A 20,863-nucleotide genomic window follows, 5' to 3' on the forward strand; every position below is an offset into this window, starting at 1 on the left:
ATTTAAACCAGCAAGGAAGGGCGTATTATCCCTTTTTTACAGAAAAGGAAACTAAAGTTCTGCAGGTTTGAGTAATGTGCTCAGGCTGCACAACACAGCAGTTGGCAGAGGTCATAATACAATGTAACCCAGTCTGGAGCCCAGGCCCGGTCTCGCAAGCATATGCTACCAGCTCTCTGCTCCTTTAAGATAAACTCCAGACTCCGTTATACAGAGTGGAGCATTGATAAGTCAGAAAGAGGAAAACAAATACCAAATATTAACGCATGTATGTGGAATCTAGAAAAATGGTGCAGGCAAACCTATTTCCAAGGCGGGAAGAGAGGCATAGATGTAGAAAGCAGGCATGTGGACACAGCGGGGAAGGGAGGGTGGGATGAACTGGGAGACTGCGATTCACAACCATACATTACCATGTGCAAAACACGTAGCTAGTGGGAGGCTGCTGTACAGCCCAGGGAGCTCTGCTCGGTGCTCTGTGATGACCCAGAGGGGTGGGGCAGTGGGGGCGGGGGCGGTTGCGAGGGAGGCTCCGAAGGGAGGGGATATCTGTATGCATATAGCTGACTCATGCTGTTGTACAGCAGACACTAACACAATATTGTAAAGCAAGTATATTCCAGTAAAAAAAAAAAAAAAAGATAAATTCTGAGTTAAGCTAAGGGGAGCCAGTGGGTTGGCAATCTAGTCTCTGACTGAGTGAAGTTCCCTGGGGCCAGTACTGGACTTTCTTGAAGGACAAAAACCATGGGTAGTCCATTTATTTATATTCACTGCTCTAACTCACACTCTGACCATGAGCTGAACACTGGGGACTAATCCCAAGGCACAAAGAAAGGCTTTTCCCCTCTTATTAAAGAACTAGATACTTATTGAGGATAATGTGCAAACTACAAAACAGTATGTTCCTCAAAACATTAAAAATAGAATTCCTATGATCAAACTGTGGTGGAGAAGACTCTTGAAGAGTTCTCGGACTACAAGATCACACCAGTAAATCCTAAATGAAATCAACCCTGAATATTCACTGGTAGAACTGATGCTGAAGCTGAAGCTCTATTACTTTGGCCACCTGATGCAAAGAGCCAACTCACTGGAAAAGACCCTGTTGCCAGGAAAGATCGAGGGCAAGAGGAGAAGGGGGCAAGACTCAGGGACAGCTCATTCCTTTTTTGCAATCACACTTCCCACCTACTCTGCTCGTTTTACAGAGAGAAAAAGGAAAGCTATAGACCTCGCTCTCAGAAAGCTGATGTCTTCTCTGGTGACTTTTTTCCCCCAAATAACATTAACAGGCTGCAAACTGGCAGTCTGTGGGATAAATCTGACTGGTAGATGACTTTTATTTGGCACAATTTTACAAATCATGTTTTTTGGTAAAAGTCCAGCACTCCAGGTTTTCTTGCAAAGTGAGAACTGAGAACACTTTTCCACTTGGCCACAACTTGCAGAGCCGCTGGGTGCACGCTCTCTAGTTTACCACAGTCCTCTCCACTGTGTTTTCTCAAAATGGGCTCAGGTCTGTCCTTTAGATATCCCCACAGGCCCTGAAAGTGTTAATTGCTCAGTCATGTCTGGCTTTTTTAGACTCCTCTGTTCGTGGGATTTTGCAGCCAAGAATACTGGAGTGGATTGCTATTTCCCACTCCAGGGGATCTTGGTGACCCCAGGGATCAAATCCAGGTAGAAGGGAGATCCTTCAACTGTCTGAAGGTGAAAGTCAAGTCACTCAGTCGTGTCCGACTCTTTGTGAACCCATGGACTGTAGCCCACCAGGCTCCTTCCATCCATGGAATTTTCTAGGCAAGAGTACTGGAGTGGGTTGCCATTTCCTTCTCCAGGGGTATCTTCCCGACCTGGGGATCGAACCCGGGTATCCCTTATTGTGGGTAGACGCTTTACTGTCTGAGCCCCCAGGAAAGCCCTAAGTGAAAGCGCCAGTCTCTCAGTCCTGTCTGACTCTTTGAGACCCCATGGGCCAGGATCCTCTGTCCATAGAATTCTCCAGGCAAGAACACTGAAATGGATACTCCTTTCCTTCTTCAGGGGGACCTTCCCTACCCAGGGATCCAAACCGAATCTCCTGCATTCAAGTCTGGCTTGCTGCAGTCCATGGGGGTCCCCGAGTTGGAGACAACTTAGCGACTGAACCAACAACAACTTGCTCTAAAGCAGACGAAGCTGATGCGTGAATTTTAAAGAAACCTTCAGACCGAGAAATGCGCTTAAGAATAGTGGGCTAAGGGTAGGTATCAGGATCGCATTCACTGATTATGAACAAGGCTGTGCCACCGACTGTGCTGGGCGACGCCTGCCGGGTTGGGGCATCTGCTCTGGTCCCGGAACCTTCTTTCCCTTCGGTGACCGCGCAGCACGGCCCAGCGCCCACCCAGGCCAGCAGCGACCTAAGGGGTTCCGCTGCCAAATCGACACGCACAGGCAGTGCCGCAGACGGGTCCCCGTGAGTCCGCGGAACTCCTGTCTTGGCCGGTACCGTGCACAAGCGACACCTACCTAACCGGGCTGACGAGGCGCTGGGCAGGCGCCCACTCCAGGACGGACTCTCAGGGTTTCCGCCTGCAGGCCGCCGGGCTGCGGCGCGCAGCGCAGAGCCGGGAGGGCGGTCCCCTCACCTCTTGGCCGGCGTTGCCAGGACGACAGTCCAAGCCCCGCCCCCTGTTACTGGTCACCTGCGCCCGCGGTGGGAGATCCAGGAGCACACGCCGAAGCTCGCGCATGCGCACTGACACCCAGGCCCGGCGACCTAATGAGATGGGTCAAACCACTGCGCAAAGCGAGGGGGGGGGTGAGGAGAACCTTGGAAAGACGAGTCGCTCAATGGAAGCAGTTAGAAAAGGCCAAGATAGGACCCCCCAAATTGGACTTGACTTTCGGACTTCACGGCTGTGGGGTTGACGCCGACTCCGCGCCGAGGGTCTTCGTGCCCTCCTACCCGCCCCACCTCGGCTTGAATGGGTGGATCCAGAAGGGCGGGCGCGCGGGGATTGCGCAGGCGCAGAGGCGCCGGCAACATGGCGTCCCGGCCGAAGCGGCGTGTTGTGAGCCCTGTGCCCCCGGCTCTGGGCGACGAGGAAGAGGAGGATGAAGTGGAGGAGGAGGACGAAGACGACAGTGACGAAGAAGAAGAGGAAGAGGACGAGGCCGTCAATGAGGTGAGACGCCCGTGCGACCCCGGTTTACCTTCTGTCTAGGAAAAAAGCAAACTTTTTGATAACCAAAGCCGTGTGAATGGGTGAGCTGCCTGAAGTGGCGGCTTCCCCCTACCTGAGGGTCTTGAAACAGATCCTGGAGATGAGGAAAGGCCCTCACACAGGCACCACGTCGGTCTTTGACACACCGCAGCCACAAAGGTATTTTCAGAAGGCCTACGCAGGCCGGGGCGGCGGAGGGCCCTGAGCCCTCCTATCGCCGCACCACCCTCCTCGGTGACTGTGTTTGGTTCTCAGGCTGAAGCCACAAATCCTCCTGGGTCGTCAAGGCCCCGAGTCCGTCCACTGCTCTCCCCGTGGCCTCCGCGCCGGGGGTCCCGGTACCCGCCTCCCTCACGGCGGCCCAGCCGCGTTTCCCGGAGGCCCGCCTCCTCCTCAGCTCTTCGCGCCGCCTGTATTATTCCTGCTGTGATTTCCCTCCGTTGTTCAAGTCTCAGCTAAGTCGACGTATCTTCCTTTCAAACCAGGTTCTGGTGACACGTTCTCATAGAACTGGGTCCTACCATAGAGCCTGGTTCTGGTGAAAGTGAAGTCGCTCAGTCGTGTCCGATTCTTTGCGACCCTATGGACTGTAGCCTGCCAGGCTCCCCTGTCCATGGGCTTTTCCAGGCAATAGTACTGGAGTGGATTGCCGTTTCCTTCTCTAGGTATCTTCCCAACCCAGGGATTGAACCCGGGTCTCCCACATTGTAGACCAGACGCTTTACCGTCTGAGCCACCAAGCCTGGCTCTAGGGATACTTAATGTTTGTTGTTCGTTAAAAAGCAGAGAGGTTACTTGGCCAACAAAGCTAAGTTGGTAAAGAATCTGCCTGCAGTGCAGGCGACCTGGGTTCAATCCCTGGGTCGGGAAGATCCCCTGGAGAAGGAAATGGCAACCCACTCTAGTATTCTTGCTTGGGGAATTCCATGGACAGAGGAGCCTGGTGGGCTGCAGTCCATGGGATGGCAAAGAGTCGGGCGTGACTGAACAACTAACACTTTCTTTCAGAGACATTACTTTGCCAACAACGATTCGTCTAGTCAAAGCTATGGTTTTTCAATAGTCACGTACGGATGTGAGAGTTGGACCATAAAGAAACCTGAGCATGGAAGAATTCATACTTTTGAACTGTGATGCTGGAGAAGACTCTTGAGAGTCCCTCAGACTTCAAGGAGATACAACCAGTCCATCCTAAAGGAGATCAGTCCTGGGTGTTCATTGGAAGGACTGATGCTGAAGCTCCAGTAAGTTGGCCACCTGATGCGAAGAACAGACTCATTTGAAAAGACCCTGATGCTGGGAAAGATTGAAGGCGGGAGAAGGGGACGACAGAGGATGAGATGGTTGGATGGCATCACTGACTCAATGGACCTGAGTTTGAGTGAGCTTTGGGAGTTGGTGATGAACATGGAGGCCCAGCATGCTACAGTCCATGGGGTCACAAAGAGTCAGACACGACTGAGGGACTGAACCGAACTGAATGTTGAATGAGTGAGTAAGACTGAATGGTCCTTAAGACGCTAGAATGCCTAATAGGTAGCCAAATGTAACACGTCCAAAGCCAAAGTGGTAACTTCGGCTCCTAGACTTTGCCATGTCTGTAAATGTTTTCCAAAAACTGGGGTCCCTTCTTGGTGGGTGTCAAGCCTGCAGACACAGCCAAGCCCAAGATCGGAAGAAGGAGCAATTTATTCTTGGCAGCAAATAAGGAGAACACCGAGGATCTTTCCCAAAGCCGTGTCTCTCCAAACAGCAAAACTGGGGTGGTTTTAAGTTGTCATTGTTCAGTCACTAAGTCATGTCCAGCTCTCTGCGACCCCATGGACTGCAGCAGCATCCTGTCAGGTTGGTTTATTTTTCTCCCTCAGTTTTTGTCTCATCGCCAACAAAAATTTGTAATGATAGACTAAAGGGTTTAAAACAAAAGACAAGTTACAGTTCAAGCAGATAGATCTTTTATTAAATAGACACTCCCAAGACACGGGAGCAGGCCTACCCCAGTGGAGTTACTGTAATGATCCCTTTCGGTTTCTCTCTTTTTTTTGACTTCCCATCTCCTCCTCTTGTTGTGCAGTGGGCAGAATAGGGCTTGTACCCAATACCAGTCAAGAAATGGGATGTAAGTGGGTGTACACTCAAGACCAGTTGACAGTTGCATGACAACAGGCTCTATTGTGCATCTCTTCCCATAATCCAGTCTGTTGTAATCAGATGTATATATGTATAGAATATTTTATGAACCCTTAATGGGCTCTTAGCTGCCTAAGGTTATTCGAGGAAGCCCCTGTGGTTGGTTTGTATCCACAGTGTGTCTAGGGTACATTAGAAGTTGGAAAAGTCTCTGTGGTTATTTTGTATCATATCTGTGAGCTCCTCTAGGCACTTCTGCGATGGGGTTTAGAGATCAACCTGGATCCTTTTTGGCTGGGCCACCCTTCGCTGCTCATGCCTAACTTCTACCTAACAATTTCATCCTCATCCTTCCTACCTAACAATTTCAGTCTCCCCTTTCTCCTCTTGCCCTCTGTCTTTCCCCTGCATCAGGGTCTTTCCAGTGAGTTGGCTCTTCACATCAGGTGGCCAAAATATTGGAGCTTTAACTTCATCATCAGTTATTCAGTAAATATTCAGAGTTGATTTCCTTCAGGATTGAATGGTTTGATCTGCCTGCAGCCCAGGAGAAGGCAATGGCACCCCACTCCAGTACTCTTGCTTGGGAAATCCCATGGATTGAGGAGTCTGGTAGGCTGCAGTCCATGGGGTCGCTAAGAGTCGGACACGACTGAGCCGACTTCACTTTCACTTTTTACTTTCGTGCATTGGAGAAAGAAATGGCAACCCACTCCAGTGTTCTTTTCTGGAGAATCTCAGGGACAGCGGAGCCTGGTGGGCTGCTGTCTATGGGGTTGCACAGAGTTGGACACGACTGAAGTGACTTAGCAGCAGCAGCAGTCTGCAGCCCAGGGGACTCTCAAGAGTCTTCTCCAGTACCACAATTCAAAAGCATCAGTTCTTCCGTGCCCAGCCTTCTTTATGGTTCAACTCTCACATCCGTACATAACTGGTGGAAAAACTATAGATAGCTTTGACTATACAGACCTTTGACAGCATAGTGATGTCTCTGCTTTTTAATATGCTATCTAGGTTTGTCATAGGTTTCCTTCTAAGGAGCAAGCATCTTTCAATTTCGTGGCTGCAGTTACTGTCTGCAGTGTTTTGGGAGCCCAAGAAAATAAAAATCTGTCCCTGTTAACACTTTTCCCCTCTCTATTTGCCATGAAGTGATTGGACTGGATGTCATGATCTTAGGTTTTTTAATGTTGAGTTTAAGCCGGTTTTTTCACTCTTCTCTTTCACCCTCATCAAGAGGCTCTTCAGTTTCTTTTCATTTTCTGCCATTTCTGCATATCTGAGGTTGTTGATAATCTGACAGTCTTGATTCCAGCTTATGAGTCATTCAACCTGGCATTTCGCATGCTGTACTCTTCATAGAAGTTTAATAAGTAAGGTGACAGAATACAGCCTTGACAAACCCTTTCCCAAATTTTAAACCAGCCTGTTGTTCCATGTCTGGTTCTAACTGTTGCCTCTTGACCAGCATACAGGTTTCTCAGAAGACAGGTAAGGTGGTCTGGTATTTCTATCTCTTTAAAAATTTTCTACAGTTTGTTGTGATCCATACAGTCAAAGGCTTTAGCATAGTCAGTGAAGCAGAAGTAGATGTTTTTTTGAGAATTCCCTTGCTTTCTCTATGCCATTGAATGTTGGCAATTTGATCTCTAGTTCCTCTGTTTCTAAACCCAGCCTGTACATCTGGAAGTTCTCAGTTCACATACTGCTGAAGCCTAGCTTGAAGGATTTTGAGCATAGTCTTTTTAGCATGTGAAATGAGTGCAATTGTATGCTAATTCGGACGTTCTTTGACATTTTGATTGGAATGAACACTGACCTTTTCCAGTCCTGTGGCCACTACAGAGTTTTCCAAATTTGCTGGCATATTGAGTGCAGCACTTTCACACCATCGTCTTTCAGGGTTTGAAATAGCTTAACTGGAATTCCATCACCTTTACTAGCTTTGTTTGTAGTGACCTTTCCTAAGGCCCACTTGACTTCTCATTCTAGGATGTCTGTCTCTAGGTGAGTGAGCACACCATTGTGGTTATCTGGGTCATGAAGACCTTTTTTGTGTAGTTCTGTGTATTCTTGCCACCTCTTCTTAGAAGTCTCTTCTGCTTCTGTTAGGTCCATACCTTTTCTGTCCTTTCTCATGCCTGTCCTTGCATGAAATGTTCCCTCGATATCTCCAGTTTTCTTGATGAGCTCTCTAGTCTTTCCCATTCTATTGTTTTCCTCTGTTTCTTGGTGTTGTTCACTTAAGAAGGCTTTCTTATGTGTCCTTGCTAGTCTCTGGAACTCTGCATTCAGTTGGGATATCTCCTTTTCTCCAATTCCTTTCACTTCTTTTCTCAGCTATTTATAAAGCCTCCTCGGACAACCGCTTTGCCTGCTTGCATTTCTTTTTCTTTGGGTTGGTTTTGGTCACTGCTTCCTGTACAGTATTATGAACCTCCATCCATAGTTCTTCAGGCATTCTGTCTACCAGCTCTAATCCCTTGAATCTATTTGTCACCTCCACTGTATAATCATAAAGGGATTTGATTTAAGTCATAGCTGAATGGCCTAGTGCTTTTCCCCACTTTCTTCAATTTAAGCCTGAATTTTGCACTAAAGAGCCCATCATCTGAGCCACAGTCAGTTCCAAGTTTTGTTTTTGCTGGCTATATAGAGCTTCTCCATCTTTGGCTGCAAATAATATAATCAGTCTGATCTAGGTATTGACCATCTGGTGATGTCCATGTGTGGAGTCGTCTCGTGTTATTGGAAGAGGGAGTTTGCTGTGACCAACATGTTCTCATGACAAAACTCTGTTAGCCTTTACTCTACTTCATTTTGTACTCCAAGGCCAAACCTGCTAGTTATTATCTCTTGACTTCCTACTTTTGCATTTCAATCCCCTATGATGAAAAGAACATTTTTTAAGTTAAGGGTACATGTATATTCATGAATGGGCTTAAGCAGAGGAGAATTAAGCATAAAATTGAGGCAAAGGTTGGTCAAGTCCCAGCTTTAGTTAATTGAAGTCGGAAGGGTCACCATCTTTATTCCATCCTCCACCTTGTGGGGACTTTAGTTCCTGCAGATCTCAGGTATTATTATGTTTATCTTTTGAGGAGGAACTGGGACTTCTGTCACTGCACTGTTGTTTAATTACCTTTTCTCCGTTCCTCTGTGTCCTTCAGATAATTAATTACTGAGACCTGTTTGAGGGCAAGCACTGTGATCAGGCTTAGAATACAAAATGGATGAGGCCAGAATGGCTTATTTTATGTCAAGAAAGCCATTTGTGGTTCTTTATCACCTGGCACGCCCTAACTTGTCTGCTTTTATAAATGGTCCCCAAATTCAGAAGTTGCTCAAGTTCAAAACCTGAAAGTTAGATTCAGTTCCTCCCTTATCCTCAAAATCTTGTTGGCTTTATCATCAGTAGCCAGACATTTCTCATCAGTGATTCTGTGCCGGTCACAGGCCACTCTTTCACTATTTCTTGCTTGGACTTCTGTAGTACGTTTTAGCTGGCTACATTCTTGTAACCTCCAGTCTCTCCTCCATCCACAGAGAGAGATCTTTTAAAAATATAGGTCTGGGGACTTTCCTCACTGTCTCGGTTGAGACTCCACCCTTCCACTGCATGGGACATGAGTTTGATCCCTGGTTGCAGAACTAAGGTCTCCATGCTGCGTGGCATGGCTAGAAAAAAAAAATGTAGCTCTGTTCTCCCTTCCTTGCTTTGACTGCTCCGGTGGGTTCCCGTTTCATTTGTAAGAAAATCCAAAGTTCTAATGGTTATTGGACTGAGAGGCAGCTGGTATGGCAGGATCAGAATAAGGAAGAGCGTGATGGGAAATGAGCATGAGGGGGAAGTGTGGGTGTAAAGTGAGGACTGTGGTTATGGGGGCTGGTCTATAATAGTAGCTCTACTGAATGGTGGGGGCTGGTATATAATAGTAACTCTACTGACTGGTGGGGGCTGGTCTATAATAGTAACTCTACTGACTGGTGGGGGCTGGTATATAATAGTAGCTCTACTGACTGGAGGGTTTTTGCAGAAAGTAACACCAGTGGCTGGCAGTTTATATAAGTGAATATTGAAACGTCTTCAGTCAATAATGTTTAGGTAACAAAAGATGAATTAATACGTCTCTGGCCAATAATGTGAAAAGCTCCATGGAGCAGAGCTTTCCCCTACAAAACAGCTCTTTACTTTGGCCCCTTCCTTGAACGTGGTCTCATCATTTTTTATTTAGCACTTTTAACTGGCTGTTTAGCTAACTTTGTGTTGTAGAAATCAGTACTTGTGTTAACATGGATAATCAGACTACCAGTGATTGAAAATTTGTGTAGTAACCATCACTGACGGTAGTGTAAGAAACTAGGCACTTGGATGTAGTGTTGGTGTGATGATAAACTGATGCAGCCTTTTGGGGGGGGGGGTGCAGTTTGACAAAATCAAAGCTTAAAATATGTAAATCCTCTGATTCAGTGATACTGCTTGTAATTTAACCTCTATTTAGGATCCTCAAAGGCTGATTTTATTTAGCACTTAAAAGCCTTTAAAGTTTTGTTTTCGGAGTGAAGTAGTCCTTTTGTTTATTTATGGAATGTTTCAGTGGCGTTGCTTCCTAGAGTCTGTTTCATGTCACGGCGAGAGATGCGTTTGCCCAGCTCCACAGACCTTTTGGTTGCTTGTACTCAGCACGTTTCCTCCTGCCTCAGGGCCTTAGTACGTGCTGTTCCCTGTGCCTGGAGCTCTCTTTCCTCGTCCTTAGTTCCCACCTCCAGTGTCTCTTCTCTAAGGGAAGCCTTTCCTGAATTTCTGGCTCCTATTACTTAAGCTCCTATAGCCCCATTCACCTATCTGTAGCCTCCAAAGGTGTGATCTGTTTATTTCCATGACTCTTTCCTTAATGAAGTCACTCAGTCATGTCCGACTCTTTGTGGCCCCGTGGACTGTAGCCTACCAGGTTCCTCCGTCCATGGGATTTTCCAGGCAAGGGTACTGGAGTGGGCTGCCATTTCCTCCTCCAGGGTATCTTCCCAGCCCAGGGATCAAACCCGGGTCTCCCGCACTGCAGGGAGACGCTTTACCATCTGAGCCACCAAGGAAGCACATTTCCTTAATGTCTGTGTTGCCGCCTAAACTGTAAGCTCCACGAGGGTGTGATGTCTGCTTTTCATCTTGAGTGCCTGTCACAGTGCTTGGTGCAGAGTGGAACTCAGTAAACATTTGCCCAGTGAATGAAGCCTGGCCTTGTATCCATGGGCTGAATCAAGCTCCAGGCAATGCCAGGGACTTTTGGAGTGTTTTTTCTTTGTTCACACTTACTGCAGTCAGGTAAGAGTTTCTCTTTTGCTTTACTCAGAACAGACTTTCTTTGCATTAAAACCAGGTCACTCTGAGCACTCTGTTGTTCTCAGGCTTTGGTTTCAGATGAGATGGTGTAAAGGTGCTTTGTTGCCTGTGCAGATGGCAGTCTTGGCGATGTTTGCTTTTTATTTTGAAGCCTAGACAGTTGTAATTCTTTTGGTAACATTTTCTTCTTTTCCTCCTTTCGCTGGCATGTTCTGTAGATGGAGAGAGAGCCAAAAAGAATGGGGGAGGGGGGAAGGTAGGTGGAGGGAAAAAAACAATGGGCAAATGGAAAATAATGCCTGAATTGTCTTAGTGAGTTATGTATGATGACTGACTTTGTGTGTCATTTACAGGAAGTGAATATTGAATTTGAAGCTTATTCTATCTCAGATAACGATTATGATGGAATTAAGAAGTTACTACAGCAGGTATGGTCCTTATTCCCTGCACAGGAGTCTGCTCTTCTAAGAAATTCCAGGCCATTCAATATAAGTTCTGTCAGATTTCAGTTTTACTCTTCTAGAATTCCCATTCCTGCCTGCCTCCCTTGCCTGGAGGGAAGAATGCTTTTTTCCTTTCCCAGGGCTTCCTCCCCTGTTTGAGCCTCTGTCCCCAGACCTCTTCCCTTGGTGAACACACTTAAGTATTCTGTGTTCTGAAATGCCCTCCCTGTCATCTTTTCATTACTTGTGCTGTTACTCAGTTTTTCTCTAATTCATTTCTCAACTTTGTGGGGTTGGAGGAATTCTCAGGTAATCCCTGTTTCACTGCTCTGCCACCTGGTGTCACAAGCAGCAGAGGGCTCGGTTCTCTACCTGTCAGAGCCTCCAGGGTCTGTGGCCTGATGTCCCCTCCCGCCACCCCCTCCCTATCCTTGACCCTCCCCAGCACATCCTGAATTACCACCGACTGCCTCTTCTCACATCTCTGTGCCTTGACTTCTTTGATTCACTTCGGCTTTTTCTTTCCTTTTGGGTTGCTTTTATGGGTCATCTTCCTGGTCAACTCATTTGAAATTTCACTATTTTTATTTGCATATGGAAATGAGGAGTTTTATTAGAAGCTATTCTTCAGTTTTAATTTAAAATAATTTTTTCTCTCTTAGCTTTTTCTAAAAGCCCCTGTGAACACCGCAGAACTCACAGATCTCTTGATTCAACAGAACCATATCGGGAGTGTGATTAAGGTGAGCAGGACATTGGTGTTTATTCTGATTAAATTAGCTCCGTATCCTAAGTTCCTTCTGATTTACAGCACACAGGCCAGAAACTCAGATTGGAAAGTATTACTGGCTAGCAGGCCATCTCAGCAGTCCAGGGTTATTAAATGCAGTGATCCAGGCAGTGGCAGTGGGTGGTAGGGAGAGAAGTAGGCTGATTCAGAAGAGACTGGGGAGGTGAAATGCGACCGGGCTTAGTGAATGACCGGGTCTGAGAGAGGGGAAAGGAGTCGAAGAGGATTCCGCAGGGTCTGTCTGGAGAACCACAGTCCAAGTGTGGAGGAGAATCAGGTCGGGAAGGGAACATGACTGTGGGTTTGTACGTCTTGCATTTGATTGCGTGTGACACATGCAAGTGAGCAGTGGGGCAGCTGCTGGAGTCTGGGGTGTTTTTAGCAGATAAACAGTCACTGGCGTCATGAGAGGGGTTGAGATTGCTCAGGGAGGGCAGGGATGGACTCTGGCCGCACCGGTGGTAGCTGAGTGAGTGAACTGAGTGGCAGAGCCTGCAAGGAGGCTTGGGAGTGGCAGGAGCGGGAAGGGGGAAGCTTTGAGTGGTGTCATGCAAAGCAGGGGGTGGCGTTTGGAGGAGGGGCAGGCCGGGCCTCTGTGCACTCTCCGCTGGCTCTGTCAGCTCTGCGGCCTGACGGGCTGCCCCGCAGCTTGGTGTCTGAGGACAAAGCAGTCCTGCTTGGCTCATGGAGCCGCACTTGGAACAGAGCTCTGTGCGGGTGGCTCCTGTCACTTCAGTCACAGTAGCTGGAGGGGCTTCAGCGGGGCTGGAGGATTTTCTTGCCAGGTGGCTCACTGCCTTGACTCCACTGGGAGCCCAGCGGGGACCGTGGGCCTCCCTACCCAGGAGAGCCAGGCGGAAGTGGAGAGCACCATGGTACCAAGTCATTTGCAGCATCTGCCTCAGGAGCAGATGTGAAGGTCCGTGCAGGTTCAAGGGGAGGGTGCACAGACCCCCCTTGCTGGGAGGAGTGTCTAGGTCAGTGTCAGACGAGAATGTGGGATCGGAGAAGGGATGGGGACCACCTGTGGACGGCAGTCTGCCCAGTGACCTCACATACGCCCACGTGGCGCTCTGTCCGTGCGGGTGGTGCTGGTTCCTTCAGAGCGGTGGGTGCGCAGGGTGAGGTGTGTACAGCCGGGTCTGGTACTGGCTCGGGCTCTGTACGTGTAGCCGTCTGCATGAAGTCTTTTTTTATGTCCCCCGCACCCACCTCAGTCTAAGGTTCCACTCTAACATAATCACTGTTGGCCTTCTCACTTTGTTTTCAAAGCCAAAATTCTTGAGAAAGATTCTACGTTCAATTTCCGCCTCCTCTCCTCCTGAACACCAAACACCTCAATCTGGCTTTTACCCCCGACTCTCCTGACGTCCTGAAACTGATGGGGTCGCTAGTATCTTTGCACAGCAGACACTTTTCAGACCTGCGGCCAGCATGCAGAACCTCTGGCATGCAGAGTCAGGAGCACGAAACGAGTGACACCCCGGAGGCTTCCTCTCATGGGCTCAGTGGGGAGGAGCAGGCCGCCTGCTCTTTCAGCAGGTAGATGTGAGCTCTCGCTGACGAGTGTCCTGAGACCTGAGGGACACCAATGAGAAGCGGTCACTTTATTTTTGAAAAGTTTATTCTCTGGTTGGGGGATTCATCCTTTAATTGAATAATTACACAAACAAATCCAAAGTACAGTCAGGGATCCCTTGGCTCCCACAGAGACACCTGAGGTGTCCCAGGGACCAGACTTCTCCTTCTGAGGACAGGGACTGCCAGAACTTTCTGGACCCTGTGGAAGTGGGGGAATTTGGACTGTTCGAGAGAAGGCATTTTCGAGGGTTGTGGAGGGAAGAGGTGGGCTGTGCGTACCGCACGTGCTTGCTCAGCTGGAGACTCGGGGCCCAAGAGGCTCGGGAGAGGTAGGGGGTGGGCTGGGAGGAGGCCGGACTCAGGTCAGGCAGGGCGGCTCCTGCGGGGGAGGCGGGTGGTGATGGACGAGGCTGGGCTGTGGTGACCAGCAGACCCCGTGCTGCTGCCTGGATGCCCGATGGCCTGTCGAGGAAGAGGGCTGAGCATGTTCCAGAGTGCTTGTTGCTTCTTGAGGAAGCATTTGGCAGGCTTCGCCTTGAGGGAGCCTTTTTCACACTCCCTGCCGTGGGCCTGTGGGTACCAACAGGCTTCGTCACAGTGGCTGGGGGTCCACCGTCTGCTGTTGCTTTCAGGGGGCCCAGGCGGTCGACACAGCACGTTTCCCTCTGCTGCTTTCCCCTCTCCTCCGAGAGAAGGCATACCCTTGGGCCTCTCACTGGGACTGGTGGTCTCTCCTGAGCCGCCCTCTCATCTTCTCCTTTGCACCCTCTTGTTTTGTTGAGCCTCAGGCTCCCCTCGCTTTGGCACATCACGTGTTTGGGTGACCTGGGCCTTAGCGGCCTTGCCTGAGCCACCCTACCCTTCCGTGTTCAGTAGGTGTGTTTTGTCGTAGAGCCTGGTCGGCCCCTCGCCTGAGGTCCCCTCAGTGGCATGGTCCGCTCAGATCCAGGAGCCAGGCCCCCCTGCAGCTCAGTCTGCTTTGACTCGGGCCCCGCAGGCAGTTCTACCCTGCTCTCTGTTCCTGCTGAGGCCCTGGCCGCAGGAGGCGCCCTGGCACCGCCGACTGCTCCTGTGCCTGGCTGAGCGGCGGTGCTGGGACCCCTTCCCGCAGAACAAGTTCAGGGACACTCGGGGCAAGCCTGGGTCCCTGCCGTCCTTCGGGGGAAGAGCAGCAGCCTCGTTTAATTCATTCAGCACATCTTCCCCGAGGACTTAGTCTGTGCCAAACTCTGTGCTGGGGACTGGGGAAGCCGAGAGAGGAGTTTACAGCTTGGACGAGCGGACAGGCAGCAGGTGAAGCAAAGTGTGGCCGATGCGTTGAGTAGAACCGAAGCAGGAGGTCAAAACACGAAAGGGTAGGGTGGCTCAGGAGTCACGTACCCCACTCTCGGTGCCGCTTTTGCAGTTTCTCGTTTCCCGTCTCACCCTCTCCTCTCCTGCCCGTGCGCTGAGGCATTGTTCATCTTCAGCTGTGGTCATCACTGGCCGGTGCTCTGAACCATGGGTTTTGGGTGAGACAGTGTTGTGGACGCACAAACAAGCCTGGGCGGCCTCCAGCATCTCTTAGGAAAGAGACTAAAATGGTTGCCTTAATGAGGGCTTATCTGTTCTGGACTTAAAATACACTGAGCAGAACGTCTTAAGAGTCAAGAAAGATACTGAGAGCAGAAGGAGATCACCCAGCCTGTGAGAAGAGGACAGAGTCAGGGAGGTGACGTGATGGGAACAGGGCTGCACAGGTTTAGTCCATGAGGCTTTGCTAAGGCATGACAGTAAAACAGAGTTTTCATTTGAAATGTGAAAAGATAAATGCCACCTAGATTCCAGGACTTCTTACTGTACTTCTTCTCAACCAAAGGTAAAATGAGTGTTTTCTTTTTTTTGAAACAGCAAACGGATGCTTCAGAAGACAGCGATGACGATGTGGATGAAGACGAGATTTTTGGTTTCATAAGTCTTTTAAATTTAACTGAAAGAAAGGTTGGTTTCATTGGGTGGCCATTAGAGTGGTTATTCGTTAGGGCAGAACCTAAAAAGTTAATTCTATTTAATCCTTGACGAAAGTGTGTTTTATATCAGATAAAGATACTAAATATAAGGACATGTGCTCTTATGAAATCTTAACTGTAATCCTTTTTTCAATATAAAGATATTTTTGTTTCTCTGAATAATCTGTACCCAGTTAAAGTCATTTACTGCCTGTGGTATAGAGAATTGTCCTCTGAGTTTTAAAGAATGGGTTTTCTGATGTTGGTGTGGACACAGCTGTTTTTGCTGTCTCTACAGCTGTTTTCTTTGATTCTGAGTCTTCATTGCTTCCTGAAATTGAGGACACTCACATGTATTTGTATTTTCATTCATATATTGACTCATTGATGGGTTCTAGTTAAAAAAAAAGAACCCAGGGGGTTTACCCTCCTTAGAATAAGATGCAGGCTACACTTTAATTTTTAAGTGAACTTTTCAGATACTTTCGTCTTATGGGACGGACTAGTTTCTATCCCAGTATGTCTGAGTTAGTATAACCTTCTCTGACCACTGAGTATGGGCTAGTAAATAACCAGGTGTAGTTACTTTTGAAAAATAATCAACACAATCAGACTTGTAAAGTGAAAGTCGCTCAGTCGTGTCCGACTCTTTGCAGCCCTATGGACTACACAGTCCGTGGAATTCTCCAGGCCAGAATGCTGGAGTGGGAAGCCTTTCCCTTCTCCAGGGGAGCTTCCCAACCCAGGGATCAAACCCAGGTCTCCCGCATTGTGGGCAGATTCTTTACCAGCTGAACCACAAGGGAAGCCCAAGAATACTGGAGTGGGTAGCCTATCCCTTCTCCACTGGATCTTCCTGACCCAGGAATTGAATCAGGGTCTCCTGCATTGCAGGCAGATTGTTTACCTACTGAACGATCAGGGAAACCCGAAGACTTGTAAGGTTTTTTTTTAAAGGCTTTGGCAGGAAACCACACTTATCTATAAGATACTAAAAAGTGATAGCTCTCACGTTTATGTTTTCTCCTGTGGTTGATAGCCTGTGATAGAGCGAGCCTTCTCTTTGCTTTCTAGGGTACCCCTTGTGCTGAGCAAATTAAGGAGTTGATTCTGCGCCTCTGTGAGAAGAACTGTGAGAAGAGCACGGTTGAGGAGTTGGACAGGCTTTTCAACGACACCGCCAGGCCTGTGGGCTTTCTGCTGAGTGAGCGATTCATTAACGTTCCTCCACAGATCGCACTGCCCATGCACCAGCAGCTTCAGTAAGAGCCTGGAAAACGCCTTTCAGCAGGAGGCTTTCCCCCAAGTAGATTCAGAAATGTGACTCCAATGGAATATGTTGGTTTATGCATGTGTTGGGGGAGTGCCTGAGAGATGTATGTGTTACTAATAATAGGCTTTTTAATAGTTTTAATTCCTTAGGACTGTTGTGACAATAGTCTTAATAATCGTAAAGATTTAAATGGTATAAAAATTAGAGTTTCATATACACTTTAACGCCTATTTGACGAGTTTTTCATCTGCTTCAGAGATAGGATTTCTGTTTCACGAATGAAATGTAAATAATTACAATAACAAAACCGTAAAATTCCTAAATTCCATTGGGATATTCTGTGGCGAATGCAGCCATGGCCTGATACTGCCTCTCGAGCTACTCAGGGTTTGTTACTGTTTTGCTTTAATGCAGCAGCTTTAAGTTTACAAGACTATTTTAACTGTACGGAGAGATAGGAATTGATATTGCCTGTGCTTTGACATAGAGGAGGATGAAATTATAGGTGGACACCCAGGCTTTACAGAGTATTATTTCTCAGAGGTCAGGGTACATCTTTGTGATTTCGCTGGAAATAGTTGGTGCAAATGTGACTATGGTTTGAAACCTTTTGGTTTTCCATTTTTCCTTTATACAGTTGCTTTTTAGCTTTGTTCTCTCTCCCTTGCCCCCTCCCCTTAGCTGCTCCTCATACTGCACTTGTGGTGCCTGCCTGTTTGACTTGTCTTTTTTCTGATCAGCTGGAGCTCACGTTTGTTTGATTTCATAGGAGGATCAGCTTTCTCCTGATCCTGTGAAAGAAAGCTGATGTGGGTTGTTTTGAGTTTCTTTACATTTTTGTTTAGCCAGACATACGGGGTTGCTGCTGCTGCTAAGTCGCTTCAGTCGTGTCCGACTCTGTGCGACCCCATAGACGGCAGCCCACCAGGCTCCCCCGTCCCTGGGATTCTCCAGGCAAGACCACTGGAGTGGGTTGCCATTTCCTTCTCCATGCATGAAGGTGAAAAGAGAAAGTGAAGTCGCTCAGTTATGTCTGACTCTTAGCGACCCCATGGACTGCAGCCTACCAGGCTCCTCCGTCCATGGGATTTTCCAGGCAAGAGTACTGGAGTGGGGTGCCATTGCCTTCTCCACATACGGGGTTATGTATGATTTAAAGGAAGGAAGGAAAGAGTTAAGGTTTCATTGCTGTCTCATTGATGTGGTAGTTCAGGGCATCTGTCTGGCCATTTCTGGCAGGCCGGAAATAAGTCCCAGGTGCCAGTGAATGGAGACTGTAGAGGTCACCTGCTGTTGAGGTCACCACGATGGCATCGGTCATGGCTGTGTGCCCTTGTGTGTTTCAGTTAAATGTTTTAGAAAGTCCAGATTATTAGGTATTTTTAACAGAGCAGTGATGTTGTGTGAACTTGAGGCTCATCTGTTAAGTTGCTGTGTATCTACAACTCAAGAGTGCTAATCTGCGAGTCACCATACGATTTATTATAAAAGACGCTGCCATAGTCAACTGAAGTGCATCCGGCTGCTTTAGAAGCATCCAGATCTAACATCTGTCGGTTAAGCCTATGTCACCACAGAACTCCGTGAAGAGGTCTCAGTGGTTTTCTCTGTGCGCTGGTTTGTCCACGGATCTTGTCCGGCCCAGCAGGCAAACCTTGTGTCTGTGTTTGTGCCTCGCAGGAAAGAATTAGCAGAGGCACGCAGAACTAACAAGCCATGTGGGAAGTGTCACTTCTACCTTCTGATTAGCAAGACGTTTGTGGAAGCAGGAAAAAGCAATTCCAAGAAGAAACGGAGCAACCAAAAGAAAGAAGCGTTAATGTTTGCAAATGCGGAAGAAGAATTTTTCTACGAGGTAAGACTGTCCTGTTCCATCTCTTTGTTTAAATGTAAATAAGGATTTTCTTAATAATAATCAGGATTTCTTGCTCTCTCACTTTACGCTGAAGTTTATATGTGGCCATTCTGTTTTTAAACCTCCGTATCTACAGCACCTTGGAGCTAATAACAGAGTGGGGAGGAGATGATTATCAAGCCGATCACGCTGATGGTTGGCCATTTACAGTGTGCTTAGTATGAGGTCTTCATTCTCCCACCGCTCTGGAAGGTGGGCGTTAGCCTGGTGCACAGGTGGGGCCGTGGAGCCACTGCCTGGTGGTATGGAAGGTGGGGTGGGCCCTGTGCCCCTGCTGCTGGCTCCCATGCCGCCCCGTGCCCTGGGACCTAGAGGTCATGCCCCTGGCAGGACTCTCCCTGTAAGCTTGTGCCCATGATGGACAGATGCCACAGCATATACTTCCTCATGCTGCCTGCCTCTCAAAAATGCTAAGTCTCTGAGGAGGACATATTTTCCTGGATTGGATGATATCACTTATTTTAAAAGGCGTCCACTGAAGACAAAAGCTCTATAGATTGAGCTCTGTCCTTGTTTTTCAGGAAGTACGTAGGTGGAAATTGTTTAAAATGTGTGCCTCAGCGCTTGAGGTGGGCCAAGGCAGGGGCGAATGTGCGGGTGTTCTAAGATGGGTTGGTCACGCAGACTTACTGTCCTCACGTGAAGCTTTATGCCAAGGAAGCAGCCGGGACAGTGCTAAGACTAGTCTCACGGTTCTTCTCATTAACTGTCAAATGCTATGTCTTAATTTCACTTGTGTATCCCAAGATTATTTTGAGAATCAAATGGGCTTGTGAATATGAGTGACTTCAGAATTATAAAGGTGAAAGAAGGTGAAATTGAGTCGCTCAGTCGTGTCCAACTCTATGCGACCCCATGGTGTAGCCCTCCAGGCTCCTTTGTCCATGGGGTTTTCCAGGCAAGAATTCTGAGGTGGGTTGCCATTCCCTTCTCCAGGGGATCTTCCCAACCCAAGAATCAAACCCAAGTCTCCTACACTGCAGGCAGATTGTTTACCCTCTGAGCCACGAGGGAAGCCAGGGCATTATCACTCAGCTGCTTGTTCACCTCCTAGAAGGACGCGTCTACCCACTCTCTTCATGCAGGTTAGAAATCTCCTTGGGGAGTGCTTTGTAACTTCTACCTGACTGTCCCATTTGAGCTTCCTTTCAATTGTCAGCCTTATTACATTTACCGCACTATTGTATTTCTTGTTATTGATTAAATGAGTTTTGCCTTCAGCTTGTGTGAATTTTAAATTTATGGTCCTTTGGTTTAGAAGGCAATCCTGAAGTTCAACTACTCAGTGCAGGAGGAGAGCGACACGTGTCTGGGAGGCCGATGGTCCTTTGATGATGTACCAATGAAGCCCCTGCGAACTGTGATGTTAATTCCAGGCGACAAAATGAATGAAATCATGGAAAAACTGAAAGAACATCTCTCTGTCTAACCCATCTCCCATGGACCGTGGCGGGCTGGCTTCTGCACAGTTACCGGAAGACTTGGTGGAGGCTTCCTGAAAAACTCACGACTTTATTCAGATGAAGGTCCTACAAAAAGTTGGGTTCTGTCAGCCGTGTCTGCGACACATTTACAAAATATCTTTGCTTTTTTAAAATTTTGGTCAAATTAAGAACAGTTAAGAACTTTTCCAATAAGAAAAACCACGGGGTAGTAATTCAAGGAACTCAATAAAAACTTCTATTTTTAGTTTAAATAACACACAGAGCGTTCTTCCTTTCAGGGCTCCGTGTGGGCTGTGGCGCCTCGTCGGTGCTGCCCCCGTGGGCCAGCTGCCGCGCCACCTCTGGGGCAGGTATTGCACATGGGGCTTCGTGGACGCTCCGCAGCGTCACTGCACACTGCACCTCTGTTCAGTAGTTTCCGGGCACTTGTCACACATCTGCTCCTTTTTCGTTGCTGAAATAGGAGATAGGTGATCCATGACTTGCTGTAGAATATCCTTACTTTCACTGGGAGGCAGATTACTGAAATAGTATTGTGGTGCCAGTTGCATAAATCTGTTAAAAAACAAAAAATTATTAGTGGTGAGAGATTACCAAGCAAACATGACTGGACCCTTCCCAGGCCTGGAGGGTGTGCCTCCAGAATCTCGATTAGTCTGAACTTCTCAGCGACTCAGTCTGCCTTTGTAGGATGAGTACTTTGTGGTTCTCGTAGGACCAATCCAGCTGCATTTCTAGGAGAAGC

At 48.0% G+C, this 20,863-nt stretch overlaps 3 protein-coding genes across 14 annotated transcripts in view; 1 reads left to right on the plus strand and 2 right to left on the minus strand.

Annotated features, from left to right (window-relative positions):
* UROS (uroporphyrinogen III synthase) overlaps nt 1-3,588 on the minus strand; it is a 24,692-nt gene extending 21,104 nt beyond the window's left edge. For 3 of the 4 annotated variants that reach the window (XM_027960379.3, XM_060404588.1, XM_060404587.1), the window contains exon 1: nt 2,515-2,656. The gene's annotated coding sequence lies outside the window, so the exon portion shown is untranslated. Of the gene's footprint in view, nt 1-2,514; nt 2,657-3,285 lie in introns of those variants that run through there. The other variant, XM_060404589.1, reaches the window with a different exon arrangement.
* On the plus strand, nt 3,008-20,374 carry BCCIP (BRCA2 and CDKN1A interacting protein). 8 transcript variants are annotated; one of them, XM_042238628.2, is made up of 9 exons: nt 4,600-5,057; nt 10,902-10,939; nt 11,037-11,111; nt 11,789-11,869; nt 15,388-15,477; nt 16,560-16,747; nt 18,439-18,613; nt 19,610-19,758; nt 19,932-20,374. In XM_042238628.2, exons 1-9 carry the CDS (start codon nt 4,817-4,819, stop codon nt 19,942-19,944), a joined length of 1,050 nt encoding a protein of 349 aa, XP_042094562.1. In that variant the 5' UTR covers nt 4,600-4,816; the 3' UTR covers nt 19,945-20,374. The 8 variants fall into 8 exon arrangements, with proteins under 8 accessions (XP_042094563.1, XP_042094560.1, XP_004020310.2 ...); XM_042238625.2 differs by having other exon boundaries at nt 4,605-5,057; nt 19,657-19,758; XM_042238629.2 differs by lacking the exons at nt 4,600-5,057; nt 10,902-10,939 and adding an exon at nt 3,008-3,173.
* DHX32 (DEAH-box helicase 32 (putative)) overlaps nt 20,159-20,863 on the minus strand; it is a 51,110-nt gene continuing 50,405 nt past the window's right edge. For both annotated transcript variants that reach the window (XM_027960377.2, XM_027960378.2), the window contains one exon: nt 20,159-20,673. In XM_027960377.2, coding sequence (XP_027816178.2) covers nt 20,505-20,673 — 169 coding nt within the window. In that variant the 3' untranslated portion in view covers nt 20,159-20,504. The remainder of the gene's footprint in view (nt 20,674-20,863) is intronic.

This window comes from Ovis aries, chromosome 22 (assembly GCF_016772045.2).
Source record: "Ovis aries strain OAR_USU_Benz2616 breed Rambouillet chromosome 22, ARS-UI_Ramb_v3.0, whole genome shotgun sequence".
NCBI classification, from domain to species: Eukaryota; Metazoa; Chordata; class Mammalia; order Artiodactyla; family Bovidae; genus Ovis; species Ovis aries.